The sequence below is a fragment of the Formica exsecta genome, unplaced genomic scaffold (assembly GCF_003651465.1).
Source record: "Formica exsecta isolate Colony F162 unplaced genomic scaffold, ASM365146v1 scaffold1327, whole genome shotgun sequence".
Lineage (NCBI taxonomy): Eukaryota > Metazoa > Arthropoda > Insecta > Hymenoptera > Formicidae > Formica > Formica exsecta.
This window is the reverse complement of record NW_021848660.1, coordinates 94,193-116,128: the sequence shown is the minus strand read 5'-3', so window position 1 is coordinate 116,128 and position 21,936 is coordinate 94,193. Positions and strand designations below refer to the sequence as shown.

At 33.2% G+C, this 21,936-nt stretch overlaps 4 protein-coding genes across 6 annotated transcripts in view; 2 read left to right on the top strand and 2 right to left on the bottom strand.

Annotated features, from left to right (window-relative positions):
• LOC115245838 (single-minded homolog 2) overlaps positions 1-10,915 on the bottom strand; it is a 43,596-nt gene extending 32,681 nt beyond the window's left edge. Inside the window, exon 1 of one of the 2 annotated variants that reach the window (XM_029824327.1) lies at positions 10,757-10,915. Coding sequence is in view for 1 of the 2 variants with exons in the window: in XM_029824326.1 (XP_029680186.1) it covers positions 4,029-4,035 (7 nt within the window). In the remaining variant the exon portion in view is untranslated. Of the gene's footprint in view, positions 1-4,028; positions 4,235-10,756 lie in introns of those variants that run through there. The other variant, XM_029824326.1, reaches the window with a different exon arrangement.
• A 5,808-nt stretch (positions 10,916-16,723) lies between these two features.
• On the top strand, positions 16,724-18,855 carry LOC115245840 (CWF19-like protein 1). The gene is made up of 3 exons (XM_029824330.1): positions 16,724-17,601; positions 17,722-18,370; positions 18,454-18,855. The coding sequence occupies exons 1-3, from the start codon at positions 16,988-16,990 to the stop codon at positions 18,751-18,753; spliced, it is 1,563 nt and encodes a 520-aa protein (XP_029680190.1). The 5' UTR covers positions 16,724-16,987; the 3' UTR covers positions 18,754-18,855.
• A 4-nt stretch (positions 18,856-18,859) lies between these two features.
• LOC115245841 (probable methylthioribulose-1-phosphate dehydratase) lies at positions 18,860-20,259 on the bottom strand. 2 transcript variants are annotated; one of them, XM_029824331.1, is made up of 5 exons: positions 20,088-20,259; positions 19,879-19,973; positions 19,503-19,771; positions 19,219-19,420; positions 18,860-19,106 (listed from the first exon to the last, which is right to left on the bottom strand). In XM_029824331.1, the coding sequence occupies exons 1-5, from the start codon at positions 20,121-20,123 to the stop codon at positions 18,986-18,988; spliced, it is 723 nt and encodes a 240-aa protein (XP_029680191.1). In that variant the 5' UTR covers positions 20,124-20,259; the 3' UTR covers positions 18,860-18,985. The 2 variants fall into 2 exon arrangements, with proteins under 2 accessions (XP_029680191.1, XP_029680192.1); XM_029824332.1 differs by having other exon boundaries at positions 20,063-20,183.
• A 203-nt stretch (positions 20,260-20,462) lies between these two features.
• Positions 20,463-21,923, top strand: LOC115245842 (COMM domain-containing protein 10-like). The gene is made up of 3 exons (XM_029824333.1): positions 20,463-20,878; positions 21,042-21,408; positions 21,527-21,923. The coding sequence occupies exons 1-3, from the start codon at positions 20,850-20,852 to the stop codon at positions 21,734-21,736; spliced, it is 606 nt and encodes a 201-aa protein (XP_029680193.1). The 5' UTR covers positions 20,463-20,849; the 3' UTR covers positions 21,737-21,923.
• The last annotated feature ends 13 nt before the right edge of the window (positions 21,924-21,936 follow it).

Here is a 21,936-nt window from a genome sequence, read left to right as displayed (position 1 = left end):
TGAGTAATTTATAAAATTATTTTATATTAATATGGATATATGATCAGACGAATAACATACACACACACACATATTTGTTCTTGTAGAGATAATCTTCACACACACCACACATATATACTCATTATAATAATAATTTTTAATAATTATAGAAATTTTTATTAAAAGATACGCTACATATAGAAACTATCTCTTGTCCAAATAAGATATAATTTTAGAGATATGAGTATAAAATCTTATATAACTCTCTTATCCTAAAGATTTTTTCCTTATAATTGTATATACATATCTACTTGAATTTTTTACGAAACTCCGTTTAGTTTATCGTCCTGTTTACTAAACGCGCTTATTGTCGAGCACCGACCCGACGACGGTTTCTACTAACTAAAATAATTTCCTCTTCGCGGAATCGATGCGAATCCGCTCGCGGTATTTTTCTCGCTTTGTTCCGCGTTCGCCATCGCCATCGCGTTGATGTATCACACGGGGTGAAAGGACGAAAGCGTGGAGGTGATAATAAGCCGTAAAGACTGTGAGACGCATCGGGAATGCGTGAAGTATTTACTCCCTTTATGGACCGAGTGATTCCGCTGGTACTGACACGCCGGGCCCAATCACCGCGGGCCGCCCATAATTCAACGACATTATGGCAAAAGAAGATGTCACTCGAGAGCGCAATTAAGGAGCGTCGTTTGATCCTCGGTTAACTTATTCCCGTATATACATCACATAGCATATTTTTGGTTTTATCACCTTTTCCCTCGTCTTTAATATTTCATTCATGTTTGATGCAATTTTTTATGACCACCTGTCGATTGATTGTGATACTTCATACGTTCAGCGTTGGATACGCTTTATACGAGAAAGTGAAGATACATTCAAAAATTTAGAGTCAAATTTTTAATGGAAAAGTGGCGATTCGATCAATATTTACTGTCAAATCCTATGCATTATCTGATTAGAATGAAAACGCATGGAGCATTCAAATCTCCGGCATCGCGCTATCAGGAATTACATTTATTTTAAAAGAATCGCGCTGAGCTAAGAAATATGACGAAGCGCGGGGAGAGAAGGGAAGAAAGGGCGTAATATCCATCGCGCGTCGGCTCGCGGCAAAGTAACGCGGAATAGAATTTATTGGCGTAGGCGAGGGTGTGCCGGTGAGTTTTTGAAGTCCTCGGACTTCGTTGCTTTCGCCATTCGACTCGCCAGTAAACCACGACTCGTCTCGTGGACGTTGTAGAATGGAGCAGCGAACAAGCCCGGTTTAAAGGCCTTAAGGACTCTTGGTGTAAGAGAAGGACGAATCGCTTGACATCGAGAAAGAATCGAATATTCGCCATGTTGGCTATGATCATAGTAAAAAAAAAAGTGATAAAAATGCAAATATTGATTAAAGAATGATTGTTCTAAGCGCATGCACTCTTCCAGCAAAAATATTATTCTGCAAGCAAACAGTTTGATATATATTTTTAATACATAGAACTAATCGGAATTAATTTATTACACATATTAATTTCTCCCCAAAGTATTTTTTAAATGTTAAGTATAAATTATTGCCATTATTTTAAATGATGTTCTATATTTTAATATATTTTTATAAATATTCATATTTTTCGAATGATGAGTATGCTGTAGAAAAGTTTAGTGGCAACGAAATCCAATGCAATAAATTCTACTGTGGATAATTACATGCCCGTCACATATCCGATATGAAATGCCGTCCCGTCTGCGTGCCGTAGATATAGAACTTCTTTTCTTTCACCATCACGCATGTATTCGCTCACACTAACGCATCGTCTTTCGCTATGGGCCGTACAGGGCTTATGGGTTGCGCGACGCAGAAATCGCTTGAAAGCATCAAATTGCACGCGTGGGAATCGGACGGTGCGCGACCGATTAGGAAAGAAAATAAACTGTTCTCTATTTATTTGGATTACACAAAGTTATAGCGACAATAACAGTTGCATTTTGATGGATGTGCTAATATTTCTTAACAAGCAGATTGAATGACTAAACAGAATGATTACAACAAGTGAAAAGAATGATAATATCACGGAGAAAGATCTAAATCAGTTTTGTAATAATAATGTTTTCAATCTTGGAAATTTAAAAATTATGTTATGTAATGATTTTCAATCGCATTTTTATAAGAAAAAAAAAACGATTTGAAATTGAATATCTCTAACAACATTAAAGTAAAATCAGGTTTTGCTTGTGTTTTAAATTAAAGATCTGAACTTTTCATAAAGAATCTGCAAACGAGATGCCAGAATTCATTAATTAATTATATAAACATTCGAAAGTTTATTAGTCATTTAGTTGCCGGAAAAACTTTCGTAAGCAACGAATTGTTCGATTCAAGGTTGACCCGTATCTTACCAAGAAAAAGCTTTAGGCTGAACGTATACAGCGCAACCTTGGACACCGGTAACAACAACAAGGATGTCTGTTATGCTGACAAAGCATCCTCTATCGTAATCAAACTTGTGGTGCTGAAGGTATCGACGAATCGCGAAATTAAAATATCGCAGCGTGCGAACTACTCGTGCGCGCGATTGTATTTCGGGAAACGATGGCGTTGCTTGTGTTTATCACACTTCAGGCACGTGCACGATTATTTTCGCGCGATGTTACCATATCAGACGGCCATCGCGATACTCTCGGATAAGGAAGATTTCCATGCAATTCAAAATAAAGTTAAGAAATATTATAAACAAAGAATCAGTTACAGACTTAAGATTAAACGTTTTGCAGGAGCTAAAAAAATAGTCTGACAAATTATATTGCATATTAAAATTAATTGATTATATCTAAAATTATTTTGTAGAAAATAAGAATATTCTTTGCTATATATAATATACAGGGTGATTCAGGAGGAGAGAGAAATATTTAGGGAGACGATAGTATGGGTCATTGTAAAAAAAAAAGTTTATATGAGAATATGGTTATTATTCTCAATAGTTTCCGAGATACATCTGTTTGAATTTTGTGAAAGTACAATAATAATAAATGATACATATGTTACGTTCGCAACAAATACTCAAAAATTGAACCCTGAACGCCAATACATTTTACAATTGACATGAATGCAACGTGCCTTTCTTTTATACGAGTAGCAGCATCCAAAACGATTGAGAATAATAACCATGTTTATATAAACTTTTTTTTACAATGATCCATACTATCGTCTCCCAAACTATTTCCCTCTCCTCCTGATTCACCCTGTGTATGACGTACTAAATTTTTTACATAAATGTTATATCATTTAAATTTTGTATTATTTAAATTATTTAAATTTTTTTATTGGGCATTTACTTCATAATTTCTCACATTAACATGTGCAGTTATTTTCTCAAATTTGAGACATTACGATTATGATAATAATCTTTTTCTGTCGCGAAGCGGAACAATGACAAAAGCGCGCGAAGGGACCTGGTGAAATTTGCAAATCTCGCGTGGCAAAATGCCATAAGCACCAGGGGTTGACTACCGTGGCGACCCGCGATACTCTTTTTATTATTCCGCCGAGAGCTCCCTCGGCCGTCGGTCGGTTCTTTTATTTCGCGACTTCTCTCTCATTTCGCTGGACCGACCCGCCGACACACCCGGCCGAACTTGGACCCGGTCGCTCTGCCAATTTAGCGGGATTATTGGAAGTCGCCGATCGTGTCCGGCAAGAGTAACGCAAGAATATCGTCGATAAACGGTACGATAGTTACGACTATTAACACTTCCGTTTATAGCCATTGTGTGCGTCAATTTCCGCATTTATAAAGAAAATATTAAGTTCTTTATTTTTATTAAATTGAACTCTCTTGCTAAATTACGCTTTAGTTTTAGATATATTGCAGAATATAAAGATCATTATTTATGAAAACTCAGACACTATATTGTTTAAAACTGACAGATATAAAAGAAAATTTTTAATTATCTATAAGTTTTGATAAAATTGGATATTTTATAAATGTTCTCTATATTAAATAAGTGTATATATGTAAAAATTATAAAACGCTATAAATGCGACTCACGTTTCATGACGTTGGAGATTATATGTGTTGAAAATATTTTACATAGATCCAAAATGTCGGTTAGATACGGTGTAACGCATGATCACTTGTAAGCGCGAAATTTTTTCCGAAATCGATTAGAATCAGAATCATCCCTGACTATCGCGAAAGGACCGGATCGAGGGACAAGAACGATGTAACTTAAGTTGTCTTAAGCAAAACTAAACTTCGGTCTTGCGTCCTCGACATCCCGGCATCGCGTATCCCCCCACTATCGGCTTCTTTTTGGTCATGTGGGATTTACGCGTATGGGGAGTAGCACGAGTTTCTCACACCCAGGGCGGTACTCGTTTAAATGACGAGCACCGGTGTCAGCGTCGCGTGTATGTTACGCGTGTCATATGTAAACGCGCGTAAAAGGAAATATAATCAAGCGGTTAATCGTCGGAGAATGTTGGTATACAACAGATGCTACTCTATGAGCGAGAATAACTTATATGTTGTACTGATTATAATCTAAATAATATCTAAATTGTCTGATTAAAATCTTATCTGTATCATTTTTCAAGCATTTTGATTTTAGGAGGACATTATTTAGTTATCGAGAGATTTTGTATGTAAAAATTAAAATTTTTAAAAGTATTAATATAGTTCTGAAAGACTAAATTATTCTTCAACTTAAAATATTCGATATCAGAACATGATACACGAGAATAAATTATATAGAATCTTAAAATCGAACTGACAAATAACAGTTTTTAAATTCAAGCTGATTTCTAAATCTAATAGGAAAATTTTTCACATCGCCATCTGCTGAAGTGAGCTAAGCGAGCTAAGGTGACACAACAATCTTCGTCGTGCTTGAGATATCAACGTCTTAGTCATTACACGATATGCTGATTCGTAGACTTTGCGAGATTATCAAATCACAAATACACTTCGCTCATCCGAGCATGGTGTAGAGTCCTTTAAATTGTTATTATATCCGTGTCTCCTTCAACTCGTGTTTCGCTGGTCGTATTCTCGATATGTGTGTCATATATTACACTGGAGATCAAAGTATCGCGGATAGTCAGCAACAATTAAAGGTCAATCGAAAAGTTCGAAAGAGACATGAGATAAGATGAATCATTTTTCAAAACAAAATATGATGTTACATTGAAGATTCTCAGCTATTAATTTCATAAGACAGCTATTAATTTCATAAGCTTGAAATCAGGGATATATAAAATATTCGCAAAATATTATTCAATTATCATAGATAAATAACATTGATTTGTCTATTATATACGCTGACAGCATTCTTAAGCGTTTATTATTTTAAGAAATTATTTAAAAAATCTTATAATAGAGGAGGAAAATTTCTTGATGCTTTTCAGTTATGATATTTACACAATCTCACAATTGACATTAATATTGCTTAGCATTTAATTCTATTGCAATATTAATTTTTCAAATTTTATCTATGATGAAAATTTTATCTAGGTTTATTTATATTAAATAAATAATATTATCTGAGATATCCTCCTGCGACAATATCCCAAGATGATTGTTCGTAATTTGTCAGCGATTTGCCAATCGGTCCTGAGCGGATCTCGAGATCGTAGATCACCCATTAATATCGATCGGATGATGTCCGGTAGGTGTATCGAGGAAGTATCGGGTTTCGTGTTTCTACACATGTCCAAACGCTTAAGCCGTCTTCACCTATCCGGCCATCCGGGGCGAGAGCGTGTCCCAGCTGCGGCTTGCGGCCTCTCTGATCTCGACCACCGCTGGACAGTTACGGAAATCTGGCCAATGCGTCTGGACCAGAGTCACGATTGAAATTCATGTTCCCGCATCGATTTACATTCCAGCAATCGAAGACTATAGCAAATTAATCAAATGCTATTGCAATAAGATAAATAGATTATTAACATTGGAGAGTGACATGTATGTGAAAAATATTAAGAATTGGGATGTGTGCAAGATGTCTTAACAAGAATCATATCGAGTTTTGCTTAAATGAAAGATTAATATATTGCAATTCGCAGTTATAACCGTAGACTTTTCGGTTATCGTAATGCATTATCGAAATCTAACATTAAGGAAACGTTATTTGGGACAAACGGTATCATACGTCATATTATAAAAACTAGTTGTAAACTATGGGGATAATTAATATCAATTAATATTATTAAAATTAACAGTGCAATAAATATATTTTATTACAGAAATTAATTATAATTACATTAGATATTAAATAAATATAAATTATGGGAATAATGTTATTAATTCAATCGTATTTTCTTGTGTATTATTACATCGCAAATTATTTTAAATGTTTAGGCAATATTTCCTCAATCACATAATCAGGAATTTATAATTTTAGAAAATTCTAACTGTTAAAGATTAATTGTTATTGGTAAAGATCGTTCTCCGTGCACAAATCACTATCGATACGAACACGTATCAAATCGCTTGACGCTAAATTAGTCGAAACAATAAACAAGGGAGAACATAAACATAAACGGGGACGGATATTTTTTCGTGTCAATGCGAGATTTTCTTTCTTTCTCTATTTTTCTTTCCCGTCTGCGAGAAACTCAATGCGCTATACATTGTGATTCCGCCGGACACGTTTACGTCCGCGCGGCTTTCGAGAGAGCTGCGAGACAAAGCCTCTCTCTGTTCTGGCATTACCCCGTTTTATGTAATGCCCGTAGATTTTACGAGGTAGTAAAAGAAAACGCGTAAACTATTCCTAGGACAAGGGGGAAGAAGAGAAGGCTGGTGTCTCCAATTTTGTTTCACCTAAGGTTTCGTTTCACTGATAAAAATTTTAACTCAAATGAGACGAATGCGAATAAATTTGACTCCTTTTTTGACAAGTTTTCAGAATTGATGGACAGAGTTTTACTCTGGAGAGCTGCTATTTAAAAAATTCATTTTTTAAAGATTTATTATATACACTTCTTTGTGTTAGAGTTTTATATTAGAATAAAATCTAAAACAAAAAGATTATGAGAAGAAATTATTCATATATCACGTTTTTAGGAAAATAATTTAATAAAAAAGTTTTACATTTTCTCCTTTCGAAACTCATTAATATTGATTAGTAAAACACAATCTCCGCCATCACGTATCGTAACATTTATATTTATTGCGTTTTGTTATTGAGACATTAATCTTTTAAATGTGTCAACAATTTATAATATAATTCTTCCGGTTGGTCATGCTTATAATCGTCGGTAACGAATCAGTAACGCGAGATATAGAAACGTTGGTCGACTTTAATAACTCTTTCGTCATCGGAATACTTCCTTTTTAAAACTAAAATAATAAACAGTAATATACAGTGTTCCCAAAAGTATATCGCATGCTATCATATAATATACTTGTTTTATTATAATTTTGTTTAATCTCATTTTATTGAAAGATTTATATATAATAAATATTATATATTATAGATTTATATATAATAAAAGCACGAATAATCTGAAATAAAATCCGTATTATTTATAAATTATCGTCATTATTCGTTATTAAAGAAATCTAGAGATACTGCGAGAGTGTAAATTAATATTGGTGTGCTTTTTCTGGCTCTGCAACTTCGAAATTCGAGCATTCAAGTGTTAAAGAGTTAAAATTTAAAGGATTAAAAATTTTTCATAGCTCCCGCAGAGAGGTAATGATCGGCGCGTGTTTGCGCGCGAAGTTTCTCTAGAAAAGCGCGCTGCTGTTTGCGAGCGTTTTGCATATACACGCACATATACGTCAAGCGTCATCCTGAATTACCTAAGAGCTGTTTACGCACGTGCCAGGATGTTGTAAGACGTACACCCGCGCGCGGTTCATTCAATTATTGCCACCACCATTACGATTGCGCTATTATTAGCCATCGCGACCGAGCCACATTCATGAAATACTATTATTATTACCGTTATACATATGCGCGTCACGGTGAATGTCCGCCTCTGACAATTCGCGAATTGTCCGAGATCAATTGTTCAACAATCTGAGCCGTATATAGTTGTATGTAATGTGGATCTCTACGCGATTCTACCAAAAATTGCACAAAATTAACTTTATCATTTGCATCGCATTTTTATGAAAAATCTTTGTCAAATGCTAAGTCTCAGGAAGGAAAAGCAACAATTTCCTTTACTGCCCGTGATTAGGATATTCTGATATATAATACTTTTCGCATTTTTTTTAGACTTTCATAGTCATCATAAAAATATTCGGTTTATTTTTACAATGTTAAAAAATATGTTAGCCCTTCTCTATAAAGAGATATATACTCTCACGCTCTCTATTAATCGAAAGGATTTGAATAATGACAGCACTTTGGCTTCACGTCAAGCGCAACGAAGATAATTCGGCATTTAAAAAAAAAAGTTTGAAAATAAAGCTTCGGGGAATAGATCCTCGTCTAAAGAGCGCACTGTAATCCGACGGTTTACACCATCGTGACAGCTGCTCGTAGACATAGACGTACATAAGTCTTCGCGCGATGCTTCTGCTGCGTGAGCCGCGGAAGGGTACAGCGGCCAGGATAACGGGCAAGGATCACGTTCGGCAGGCCGACGGTTTCCTTATTACAAATCGTTTCAGGAAATGTCACGCCCCTTAGCGGCTGCTGCAATGCATTACGCGCGCGTTTTTATTTATCTAACGTCGTATTTTTTTTCTATTTTTCTTTTCTTTCACCCTCGTCGGCGAAATGAGAATCCGGCGCTCGCGCGAGTACGGTGACACGAAAATAGTCCGTTTCACACGATCCGTTTCACGCGCGCGACGCGTGCTCACGAGCGGATAAATCACGCTTTTCAACCCCTTTTGCCACGACGGCGCTTTTAGACGCGATGGCTGAGTAGGTGCATTCTCGATGCATGGATATTTTAATGGCGCGCTCGGAAGATTTACGATTTGCTCAGAGGATATAGTCTCTTGGAGAAAGATGACTTTTCTAGAAAAATATTTAGATCGTGATTTAATGACGGAGGAATGTATCGGATGTTTTACAAGCAAATAGATTAGCGGGAGTTCATTTTTTTTCATCGGAGAATTTTATCCAGGCCTAATTGCTTAACATTATTAAAGGAAAACCATCCAAGAAAAAGCCAAAAATTCTATAATAATAAACTATCTAATGTAATATTTTTTGTATTTGATATTTTAAAGTATATTTCTATTTTCTTTCATAAGCTTCTTTACAAGAAGTATATTATATCAATTAATTCGCGATTGGATGAAATGTTACAAAAGGCAGAAATACTTTCTACACGGAAAACAAAATTTTCGCTACCATAGATAATCATGGTTTGGAAAACTGTGTTTGTTGTCGTGACTATAAATTTCTAAACTACAGCAAAACGGTTTGCTGTTGCACCTAATAAATAGATATCACAGCTAAGATGTTCGCTGTCCATATATTACGATTGAAATTTAGTTACCACACGCAGTTTTTAGCTACGGCAGCTACTTTTTTTTTCCGTGTAGCACAATTTTTTAGCATTTAAATTTATTCAGCTTTTTAGTTGGAATAACCGTGAGATGGCATTTCTAAAAGGAAAATCAATCTCAGGAAAGGATTAGCAAAAGATTGAAGGGATTTCTACATTGTGTGTCGCGTCTGAAAGATCATGCGGGTGCCGTAACACAATATCAAGATAAATTCGATGCAGCTCTGCGAACAATTTACCTGCATCCGCACACTCGAATTACACCTGAGAAAATAATACAATCTATATTTTCTTATTAAATTCTTATATTAGAAAGACTGATATTAAAAGATATTTTTGTACTGCAACTTTTAATGTAACTGTCAATTTAAATATTAATCAATATCAAAATTAGCTGGAAACTCATAAAGTGTAATTACATTGCATTCTAATCTATAAATTAACAATTTTACGATAATGCTGCAAGGCATACCAAAATCCTTTTTTCATCAATTTTATATGAAGCTTTCTCCCAAAATTCAAGCATTATTTACTTATCGTTAACAATATCATATGCTAATAATGAACACATATATTTAATGTAAATTATCAAATCAATTCGATATATAAATAATTTTGATACGTACACAAATATATGGCAATGATTTCAAACGATCGATTGCCCAAGCATTTCTACCTCTTTCTCACGCTAGTTATGTGCAGATACATATCGTAATATGCGAAATAGAGAGATGTCAATGATTACGAAAGATTACTCGTGCGAAACATTAAAGATATCGAAGGAAGATATATTGAAAGTATCGACGGGAATGCGGGTTGACATAAGTTTCGGCTTTCTGATTGTTGTAGATATGCGACGATGAAGAACAGACGAAGAATACGTATTATATTCAATGCATATTTATCACTCAGAATATCCGTATGCATGTATATAAAAAAGAAAAAGTTATAATCTTATATTTATCAAAAACAGAAAACTTTTTCTGTTTTATATAGGAATAACTATAAATTTGCAATAATTAAATTCCACCCAAAAGATAAAAGCATTTATTCCAAATTAATTCGATTTGCTAAAAAAAGAATAGCAATTAATTTTGATCGTAAATTAATTTTTGCATTAATATAATTTTGCTTATACTATTACCTATACTTCAATGTACAGTTAACTATACAACATTCTGTTGCATTTTCCACATCGAATATATATGTATTTTGTTTCAATATTTTTTTTTTTTTTTGCTTGCGATATTAAACATCTACGCGCAATTCTTCGAGTATGCAATCGATTGTTTTACGAACCTTTAATGAGAGTGGGCCTTTCATCGGAATCCGCCGGGGCCGAAGGGGAGAAGAGAGGCAGGAACCAATTAGTCTCCCTTGGCAGGAAAGTGATTTCGGTACGGTCAACTTCCCTGGAGACGCGCACTCTTATCAAGCCGACGGTGCTTGACACATTTCCAGAGATGTCTCAAATTTCTTCGCCATTTTCGACTCGATCGTCACCCTCCTCAATTGTATTCTTGCGCGTGGTAAGAGTCAGTCGCAAGATCTCATTTTATCACATTTTTATTCGCTCCAAAATTCTATCCCGAAGGATTTTTTAAATCGCCTTAGCTATATAAATAATATATAATATTTGTATAAAATAATATATAATAATTGTATTAGTACACAAATCTTGTTTATTATATTAAAAATTAAATACGCAGTATTATAATAATCGTACTTTATAATTATGATTTTATATTTTTATAAAATTTGCAAAAATTTTTATGATAGATAGCTTTACATTACGTTATAGGAGAGTCATTCGTTATAATATTTCACAATTAAATAGTTTTATTAATCGGCAATAAAATATATATTTTTATTTTATTTGAAAGTACTATTTTGTCAAAGCAATATTGTTGCTTAAAGCAACTTTTTACTATTTACTTTTGCTATATTTTAATTTTATTGTACATTTTCACTGGTATTCATTCATTACACATATAAATAGCTGCTATAAATGATATTATTTCACTATCAGACATTACCATTATTTATGTTTTAAACGTGCACTATTTAATATTGTGTTCTCTCTTTATTAAGCTATCGAGATTATATATATCTGTGGGAAATATATCTATTTTATATTTCCGCAAATTTATCGCATTTCTTTGCACATTTAAATGTCTATTGATATGCGGTTTTTTTCGTACTACACTTTTTTACTGCAATACAAGATATAAAAATGCACTAAATAAATGCATTGATCGTCATTTTAAACTGATCGCACTGTCACTCTCATTCGTTGCATCATCTTTTCATCTAAATAGTCAGTAATTAAAATAGTCAACTATGTTTTTATGCAATCCATTGCGTTCAAACGAATCACGTATTCAACATTCCTTTAATAGTCAAACTTACAGATTGTAAGAATTTGATAATCAAATAAACACAAGTCACTTTTTTGAATGGCACCTAAACCCTAATCGTACTTTTATTCACAATAAAATTAAAATGTACATTATTTCTGAGAACGCATAACCGATTCTCCGAAATTTTTACTTTATCTCACGAAAATTTTTATCGCACTATTCACGATAATTAATGGGAACAATACGAACCTATCATATAAAAACGTACACCGTACGGTTCCGGTTCAAAGTAGTCAAAGTCAAAACATTAGTCACATGGCTAGCTTTTACAGTCTTCCTTTTCTAATGCTTACTGAGAGTATCAATATTCACCGTATAATATGATCCGTGACAGTTCAACAATTGAAAGTAATTTTCTCTTCTCAGTTCTCTGAACGAAATGACATCTTTTGAATTGCAACTCGAATATTTCGCAGCTTCTTTTTTGGCAGTTATTGAATTTCTGCAAAGTCCTGCCTCTTCTTTCCTGACAGAATCAATATTTGCTGTACACTTTACGATCAAACAATAGCGCACTCTCTTCTTTCAATCTTACTGAAATACCATTATCTCAAAATAATCGCGATTCGCCGACTAACCACTTCTTAAACGCTCGTGATAATCGTTTTACGTTTGCGTCGCGACGCATTCTTCGACGACAATGACACTTGTTCTCCGGAGACGATCGCTCCCGCGTATCCGATGCTTTGTGCGTCGTGATGCTGTTAAAGTCTGGTGCAGCGATGTTTCTTTATCTCGGCCAGCATCGAAGAATACACGCACCTTACGTGGTCAATTCATCTGACGTTTACAGCACGTGTGTACCATTAAACAGTGCCGCGCGTATTTGGTACAACTGGATGCACCGTGCACGCTGGACTCCCTGCTGAGCGTGGACCAACAGCCGTCAAGCAACCGATCTGTCGCCCCCGCCTTCCGCTGTCCTTTTCTCGCACCTTTGCGCATCTCCTATCCTTCTCTCCATCCCTCTCCTTCTCTCTCGCGTACTACCAGTTCGGCTTTAACATAATGTACGTTCATAGAGAGAATATCGCGCGAATCTATTTAGTAGCGTTACTAGCTACTACCGTTTTCATTGATAGAGTTATGTGTTTGCATCTTATGAATCCTTATGATATTTTCTGCATGTGTATGTTCTGTAATTTGCTATTTGCTTTTTGGGGCTCTATCTATATTTCACGTAGCAATGGAATCAACTTCTCTCGTTCTCTCCGACACTCCGTAGAATCTTCATCTTTCTCTATCCGTCTGTGTGACATGCTCATGGGGATGATAACGCAGCCGCACACTATTGCAACTTCCGTTTATGTATCAGAGTAGAGAGTAACTATGTAACCAAGATAACGCCTCTCGCATCTCATTGGTGCAAATTCTCCAACTTCTCGGTCACGCCCACGTGACATTTATGTAGGTATCCCCTCTGCTTCCGTGGGTATATGTATATACTCTTCGGATTTCTCTCTTCCTCTTGGTCTCTCTCGCAATGGACCTCTTTTGTGCCGCCGCGAGAGAGCATCTTCTCCATTTTGCGCTCGTTTTTTAACGCTTCTGCGCACACGATACACGGGGGAGGGTATTGCTTTACGCAATATACAGGGATGCTTTATGCGAGGCCGTTCGCACATTTTCTGCGCCGAGAGACGATGAACACGAAAACGGCACATTCTGTCATTGTAAATTTTTGCCGCTCTCAGTAATATTTAAGTTTTGGCGGAAAATACAATGAGTGTCGAAAATCGATTGTCTTTTCGATTACGCAAATACAATTCATTGAACTCAATTATGCTTACGTTCTCTCATTTACATTTTAATAAGATTATATAGTTTATATATATATATATATATATATATGCATTAAAAATATAAAATAATATAAAATTTCCCGTTCTTGCAAATTTTAGATAACGAGAGTAAAATATTCTAGAATAACAAATTTTAGATAATGAGAGTAAAACATTCTAGAATATAAAATAATATTCTAGAGTATAAAATAATGTATGTAATAATACAATTAAAATTCTTAAAATCGACAATATATATACACATATATACATTTGAATTTTAAAAATAATTTTAAAAAGTAATTACATTCTTTTGCCGAATTTGACTTATATATTACTATATTCACTATATATATATATATATATTTTTTTTTTCAGAACTTGCATGAAAATGCGAGATGCTTTTTTATTACTTACTACACATAAATTTTTTTTTCTGTTGTTTGTTATGTCCTTGTATTTTTATTAAACACTAACCTGTTTTAACATGTGTTTTATACCTTGCGCTTTGTCTCTCACATCTGGGTTTTAGAATTTTTGGCTCGGAAATGGTTAACATATGTACTGCACACATTGCTCTAACACATGACACTTTCATGTTACATGAATTATTGTAATAGTTCACAATAGAGGCGGGGTAAAAAGGTAAAATCTCTATGGTAGAAATTTCAAATTTTTCTATTTACCTTGTTAAACGGTTTCGACGCAACAGCAGTTTTTAAAATATATTTTTTGAAATGCCGCGGTTCTATCCGTCGTGATTACATTCTTTAGATCGTTCTTTGCTTTATTTGATTATATTCTTATTAAATTTGAAAAATTCTTATATTTCATTAATAAGATCCAATATTTTCATTAATAAGATTTTAATAAATGAAGTTATATAGCGTTTACACCATTTGTTTCGTGAAAAAATTACTCTCTTAAGGGGTCTTCCTAGTTTGACATTCTGAAAATAAAGACAATTCTTGGGAATTTTTTTAAAGAAAAATATAAAACATATTAATTCTAAACTTTGCACGTTTATTAAATAACATTTCAAATATATTCTGAATTTTTTTCAAGCGAAAATGTTTGTTTCGGAGTTATAGTAGTCCAACCAGGGTGTCTCAAAAAAAATTGTTGTTTGTGGCGAACATGATTCCAACCGTTATAGTCATCTAAAATAAAAAAACCAAAAAGATTCTTAATCTGTATGTGTGGCTATTGCGTGAAATAGAATAAAAAAAATATTGAAAAATAAAAAAATGACAGCGACTCAAAAAAAAAAATTCATTTTTTATCAAAAAATTGATTAGTTTTGTTCAAAATTCGAATTTTGCAAATATAATATTTAATTCTAGTTCACACGTTAGCCATATTCATGCAGATTAAGAATCTTTTTGGTTTTCAATTTCAGATGACTATAATGGCTGGAATCATGTTCGCCACGAACAATAATTATTTTTTGAGACACTCTGATTGGACTACTATAACTCCGAAACAAACAAATATTTTTGTCTGAAAAAAATTCAGGATATATTTGAAATGTTATTTAATAAACGTGCAAAGTTTAGAATTAATATGTTTTATATTTTCCTTTAAAAGAAATTCCCAAAAATCGCTTTATTTTCAGAATGTCAAACTAGGAAGATCCCTTAAAGAGACATATCCGTTTGAACTTTCGAAAAATGAGTATTTTCTAGATTTCTTTACAGCGCAACGATTTGATAAAAACTTTTTTTTTATAATATTATTAAGTACATAAGTAAAAATTTTCAGCTTAAAAAAGAATTTATTTTTGTAATCTACAGAAGTTTATAAGAACAGATATGTTTAATGATATATACATATATATATATATTACAGATATCACTAACATTGTCATATATATAATATATATGACAATGTTAGTGATATCTTTATTCATGATATTCTAGAATATCTAAAAGACGTGGTCACAAATATAAATTTTACACACAAAGAAATTCAGAAGGACAAAATTTTTGTTGGGTCAGAATGTGAAGAGTATACCTTAATAATCTAATGATGGAAGGTCATATGGATACAGTTATAACCGTTCGACAGAACTGTTTACAATTTTCTAACTGCTGCAGAGGAAATATATGTAAAAGATTGTCCATTACATGATTTTTTGATATAATAACAAGTTTTTGGACCATTAATGCCACTTGCGTAATAAAATCAGCGTTGACTTGATTGAAGACGAGGGGTGAAACAGCTATAAACATTGACGAAAAGTATTTGTCTCTTATGAGACAATATTTAATATAATATTCAAGAAAACATTTCCTCCTGACGAAAGAGACCACTACCTTCTCGCGGTTTCCGTTGAGCAACAATATGTACGTTGTCCATTTACAAAAAAATATACAATAAAATAATTCATATTATTGTAAAAATATTTTTTTGCGCAGCCACGGCTTTCACGCTTGGATCGAGAGCGCGCGGCATTAGCATACAATTAAATCGGGAACATGCAGGCGCTCTCGCAAACGAATGCACCGCGGGGGATTCTGCATCGTGATTCGACGCACGTAACCGACAACCGGCGGCCATCAATGTCTCCCCGTGGCTGTCATCCGTGAAGCTTGTTTTTCTTCCTCGCGCAAACCTCCGCCTATCGTCATTCTGCCGTGTTTATGCCGTCTATTAATAGATAGAAATCGCAGCGCGGGATCGGTCCCCTATTTTAAAATTTTTTTTTTTTTTTTTTTTTTTTACTTGTATTTACTATTAACAAAATAAAAAGTATACTATCAGAATAATTTGTTTTAAACAAATAACATATAATTTAATTTTTTATTTAATTTTTCTTGTGCTAACTAATAAATCATCTTTCTAAATTAATAACAGATGATTTTTTGAGAAAAAAAACCTACATGTTGGCCAAGAACGGATCGATTTCTATCACATTTACGCTCTTACTATCTTTTATTTCTTTAATTAGTTTATATTTTTTATAAACAGAATAAATTTCAGTGTAATTAGAATATTTATTTAATTAGTAATTTTTATGTTACAATTGTAAAATAATCGAACTAAATGCGATAAGAGACGCGAGATTTATTAGACGAATCAAGCCGCTAATATATGATTCTCGAGATCTCGAAATCTCGAGGCTGCCTGCTAGCAACGCGTCACAGCCGTCACTCCTGCCGATCCTTAACCTACAAAATAAAATAATATTTATAGAGATAATCAAAAGAGTTCTTTTTGTTGAGATAATCTAAAAGTGTTTGAGAAAAGCAATGAAACATCATTGTTAATTATTGTTTATTATTGATATATCGACGTAAACTGTTATTACATTAGTTATATTATTAGACATGAGCGATAAGCAGAAAGTTCTTATTTGCGGAGATGTGGAGGGACACTTCAAATTTCTGTTCTCTAAAGTGGACGCTATCAACAAGAAGAGTGGTCCATTTGACTTCTTATTATGCGTTGGTAATTTTTTCGGTGAAGATAATTCCGAGTTGGAATCCTATAAGTCCTGCGAAAAAACCATTTCTGTGCCGACATATATTATTGGACCTAACAGGGAATCGGATCTGAAACACTACACCGATGGGGATGGATACGAGATATGTCAAAATATCACCTATCTCGGAAAACGTGGTCTTTATACTGCTAGTTCAGGTCTCAAAATAGCATATCTCAGTGGAATTGAAAAAGCATCGACTGAGAACAAAGACATACACTTTAATGAACATGATGTTACATCCATCAAGAACAGTTGCTTAAAAGGCCAACCGAGTTTTCGTGGTGTAGATATCTTATTGACATCTCCGTGGCCTGAGGGCATAACCAATCTTGACAGTAACAAATCAGAATGCAAGTACCAGGGTTCCAAATTAATTGCTTGGCTCGCTACTCATATTAAACCTAGATATCATGTATCAGCTTTGGAAGGGGTTTATTATGAACGGCCACCATACAGGTAAGTTTATTCTTCAAAACTTTTTAACTATTTTTAAAAAGATCTTAAAAGTTCTTGTATAAGAATTGCCATGTTTAAAATAAGATATGTGTGTTTCAAATCTGAATATTTTCATTACAGAAATCAAAGTCAGGGCGATGGAAATATGGAAATAGCCACTAGATTCATAGCTCTGGCACCAGTAATGAATGCTCACAAGAGAAAATGGTTGTATGCATTGAATTTAACTCCTGTTGATAGAAGTAGATTGTCAGATTTAATTATGAAAACGACAGATGAAACGTCGAGTCCATATTCCATATCTATGCTGTCTGATGATCCAATGTCGCAAAAGCAAACTCAGACGCAGTTTTTCTATGACATGGATTCGAAAGACAATGGGAAGAGATTGCGGCACCAGAATAATCTCAATAAAAAGCCAAAACTGGAATTTGATCAATCAAAATGCTGGTTCTGCCTATCTAGTCCTGTTGTGTCTAAGCATCTGGTGATTTCTGTTGGCACAGAGATCTATTTAGCATTAGCAAAAGGTGGTTTGGTAGAGGATCATTTCTTAATTTTACCAATAACGCATCATCAGAGTTTGTCAATCTTACCAAAGAATGTAAAGGAGGAGATGGATCTTTACAAGAAAGCTGTGACTAAATATTATGAAAGTACCAATAGAGTACCAGTATTTTTCGAGAGAAACTTCAAAACGTCTCATTGTCAACTGCAAGCAGTACCAGTTCATAAAAATCAAGCACCCGCACTGAAAGAAATGTTTGAGGTATTTCTTTTATTATAATACTAAAATCTAATGTCCTTTATTATCGCGTCTAATATTTAATGTGTACGAATTTTTGTTTTTAGGAACTGGCTGAATGTAACAATTTCAAAATAATGGAATTGCCGCAGCATGCCGATTTACAGCAGATCGCAAAACCTGGTGTTCTATATTTTTATGCAGAACTACCGAACGGAGAGATGTTGTATTACAGGATTAAAAAAGATTTCCCTTTACAATTCGGCAGAGAAGTATTGGCGTCCGACAGGATATTAGATATCAATGACAGATCCGACTGGAAGGATTGTCATATGAGTCAAGAGGAAGAAACTGAACTAGCAAATAAAATTAGGAAACAATTCGCGACATTTGACATAGACATTTGATGATTTATACTACTTTTAGTAGTATAAAGTTTATAATTAAAACTATAAACCAGAAAAAATTGTATATACTAATGTGTGAAATATAAATATAATCAGCGCTAAGTAATTCATTTTTTATCTTAATTTCTATAAAAATTTTTTATGTGCACATTCAATATGTGTCAAATATATACATAATTTAAAGATATACAAATTTATGGCATCAAAATGCCGTTTGTATTAAAATTTCTTGCTATTCTGATGTACCATTTGCCTGATATTTTAATTCATAATCATTTGGGGTTGCCAGTGGATTTAATCCATATTGTTTCATCTGAACTGCAATATCAAGCAAGTAATCATAACATTCTGTCCTGTTAAAAAAAGAAAAAAACATTTTAAAGATAAAGAGATATAAAATTATTATAAATAAATTTTATTTTACTACAAGAAAACATTTGGTAATATACGAATAAAGTAACTTACATAGTTTTTGCCTGCTGCCAAGAATCACCCCACACATAAATCCCATGCCTGCGTACCAATACTGCACAAGTTTCAGGATAATGAACGATAATGTCATCTAAATCATCTCTTAAATCTCTCTCAAAAGGAGTATTTTCTATGATCGGTATTACTAATTCTTCATCATAACGATATGTTCTACCTTCTTTCTGATTCCATATACCTGTTAATTAAACTATTTGAAATCATCTTCGAATTCCTCTCATTTTCAAATGTAAAGTGTTTTTTTAAAATAATTTGAATACCTTTTATCATCTCAAGATGAGTGAGTCTGACTTCCTTTCCAGGCCATAATAATGTTGCCATTAGAGCAAATTTAGAATGTGTATGAATAACAGCACCTGCATTCCTCCTTAAATAAGCACATAAAAATAGTGGAGTACATTGTGACTTTTTCAATTTCTTTTCTGGTGGTGGCAACTCCAAATCTGTTCCATTGATATCTTGCACAAACATATCATTGGGCAACATTCGCTCTTTTTGTACACCAGAAGGAGCGATATAGATCATATCTCTGTAACAAAAATTTTAACAAACATTTTTATATTTCCGCTAACATTTTCTCATAAAAATAACAATAAATTCTTTTTGAAATATATATATTATTGCAAATATACTAACTCATGTTTGATGGAGATACCGCCTCCTGTACCAGTCACCCATCCAAGATGATAGAATTGTCTACACAGTTCTGGAATAAGATTTCTTGGATGTTCCTGTGTAAAAAAAAAAAAAAAATAGATTTAGAATAATTCGATAAATTCATAAATTATCAAATTTTTAGATTTCATAAAAATTATATTACTTAATACACATATATAAGCTATTACTTTGTCATAGTTGACATCATAAGCTTCTGATGACATTTTCGCTTGTAAAATGAATGCAAGAGATGAGAGCGACTGCGTAACTGTGTAACTATCAAAATAGAATCCTTATCACATAGATAACAGAACAATGATAATAGGATATAAAGATGTGTTATTTCGAATACGAATGCATAATATATATGTATATAAAGATTTGCACGTGTGCATGTGTGAAACTTCAAACAAGCAGTTTCTATATATATAATATGCAAAAAAATATTTATGTAAATATCAAAGTCTATTTAGTTTTAATTGGACAGATATACACATAATCGTGGACAAAAAGATTTTAACATTTCTCGTCGAGTTTAGGAACACAAACGTCTCAAGGTTGATCTCATCATGCATTACATATATGTGTAAAAATTTGACATCATTGTATTATCATTGTATTCTAACTTTAATTTCTCTATTGCAAAATATAAATCATATCATTTTTTATAGCCTTCGACACATATGTTAGTTATTTTTTTGTGTATCCATATTGAGATACGAACATCTAGTTCATGCATGATTCGTGGTAAAAGCGAGAGCGAGAAGCGAGAACATGGAGCATTTTTAGCAACTGAGAAATGTCAGAGGTTTCATTCATGATTGTTATAACATGCACAGTGTAGTACTAGTTTCCAAGATTCTTTTACGAGCGTGAGAGATAGAGTTATGATAAAAATTAAGATATTATGAAAGAAAAATAATATATAAGGATTTATTTATCCAATTATAATGGCTGCTTGGATCAATGTAACTTCAAAGTATGTATACATACTAGCATTTCATCTTTATTACCAACATGCAGAATTCTATAAATAATTGCGTATGTGACTGTATTTTGTTATCATCTTAATTAGGATAGTCATAATTTATCATTTAACAGAAAAACACAAATGCAATTTTCACTTGTATCATTTATTATAGATTAGAGCAAGGTTTAACAATAGTAGCTCGACTGGATAATAATAGCAAATTCCGTCTTCTTGTCAACCATATATGCCAGAGCTTGCAATCTAGCATTGATACAAAGGTATTCAATGAGGAGGAGGAAGAAAAATTGCTGGTTTCTTTAGATCTAACAAAAGATGAGTTAATTCTCCTGTTAGATACTATTACATCAATTTACACGCAAGCTGCATGTAATGTTGTCAAACCATCTCTCATGGAAACAGTCATGAAGGACAATTTTAAGATAGATGAAGAGAAAATATCAATCTTTACAAATGCATGGATGACTTATGGCAAAGGCATTGTAGAAAATCTTAGGCAAAAATCTATATTTCCTACCCAGGTATTTGAACATGAACATAGATAGAAGGAAACTTTAATTAATGGCAATTAATATAGATTGATCATTATTAAGCGAATTAAGCAAAGGACTTAATTATACTTTTATATTGTTTGACAAGGTAAAAGATATCAATTGGTGTCTAAATGTTCAGTCATCGTCCTCTGCAATTTCCAAAGATGCACGACCTGTAGCTTTACTTCAACTTGGTCTAACTGGTGATAAGACATCTACACTAACAGTGGAATTTGACAAGAAACAGTTGACAGATCTTTATTATAATTTAGAGAAAATTCAAACTCAGCTAGATGCTCTAGAAACGAAAATGTAAATATTTGAACTTATGCATGTTTATTATAAGCGAATAATGATTTATCATACAAAAATATATTTTCCAATTTTTACATAATTTATGTACAGATTTATTTATATGTATTTACGTATTTATTTTCTTATATGCTATAATTAAAAAATTATATCTATACAGATTTATCAAACAATTAAAAAATTTATATATATAAAACAATGTTT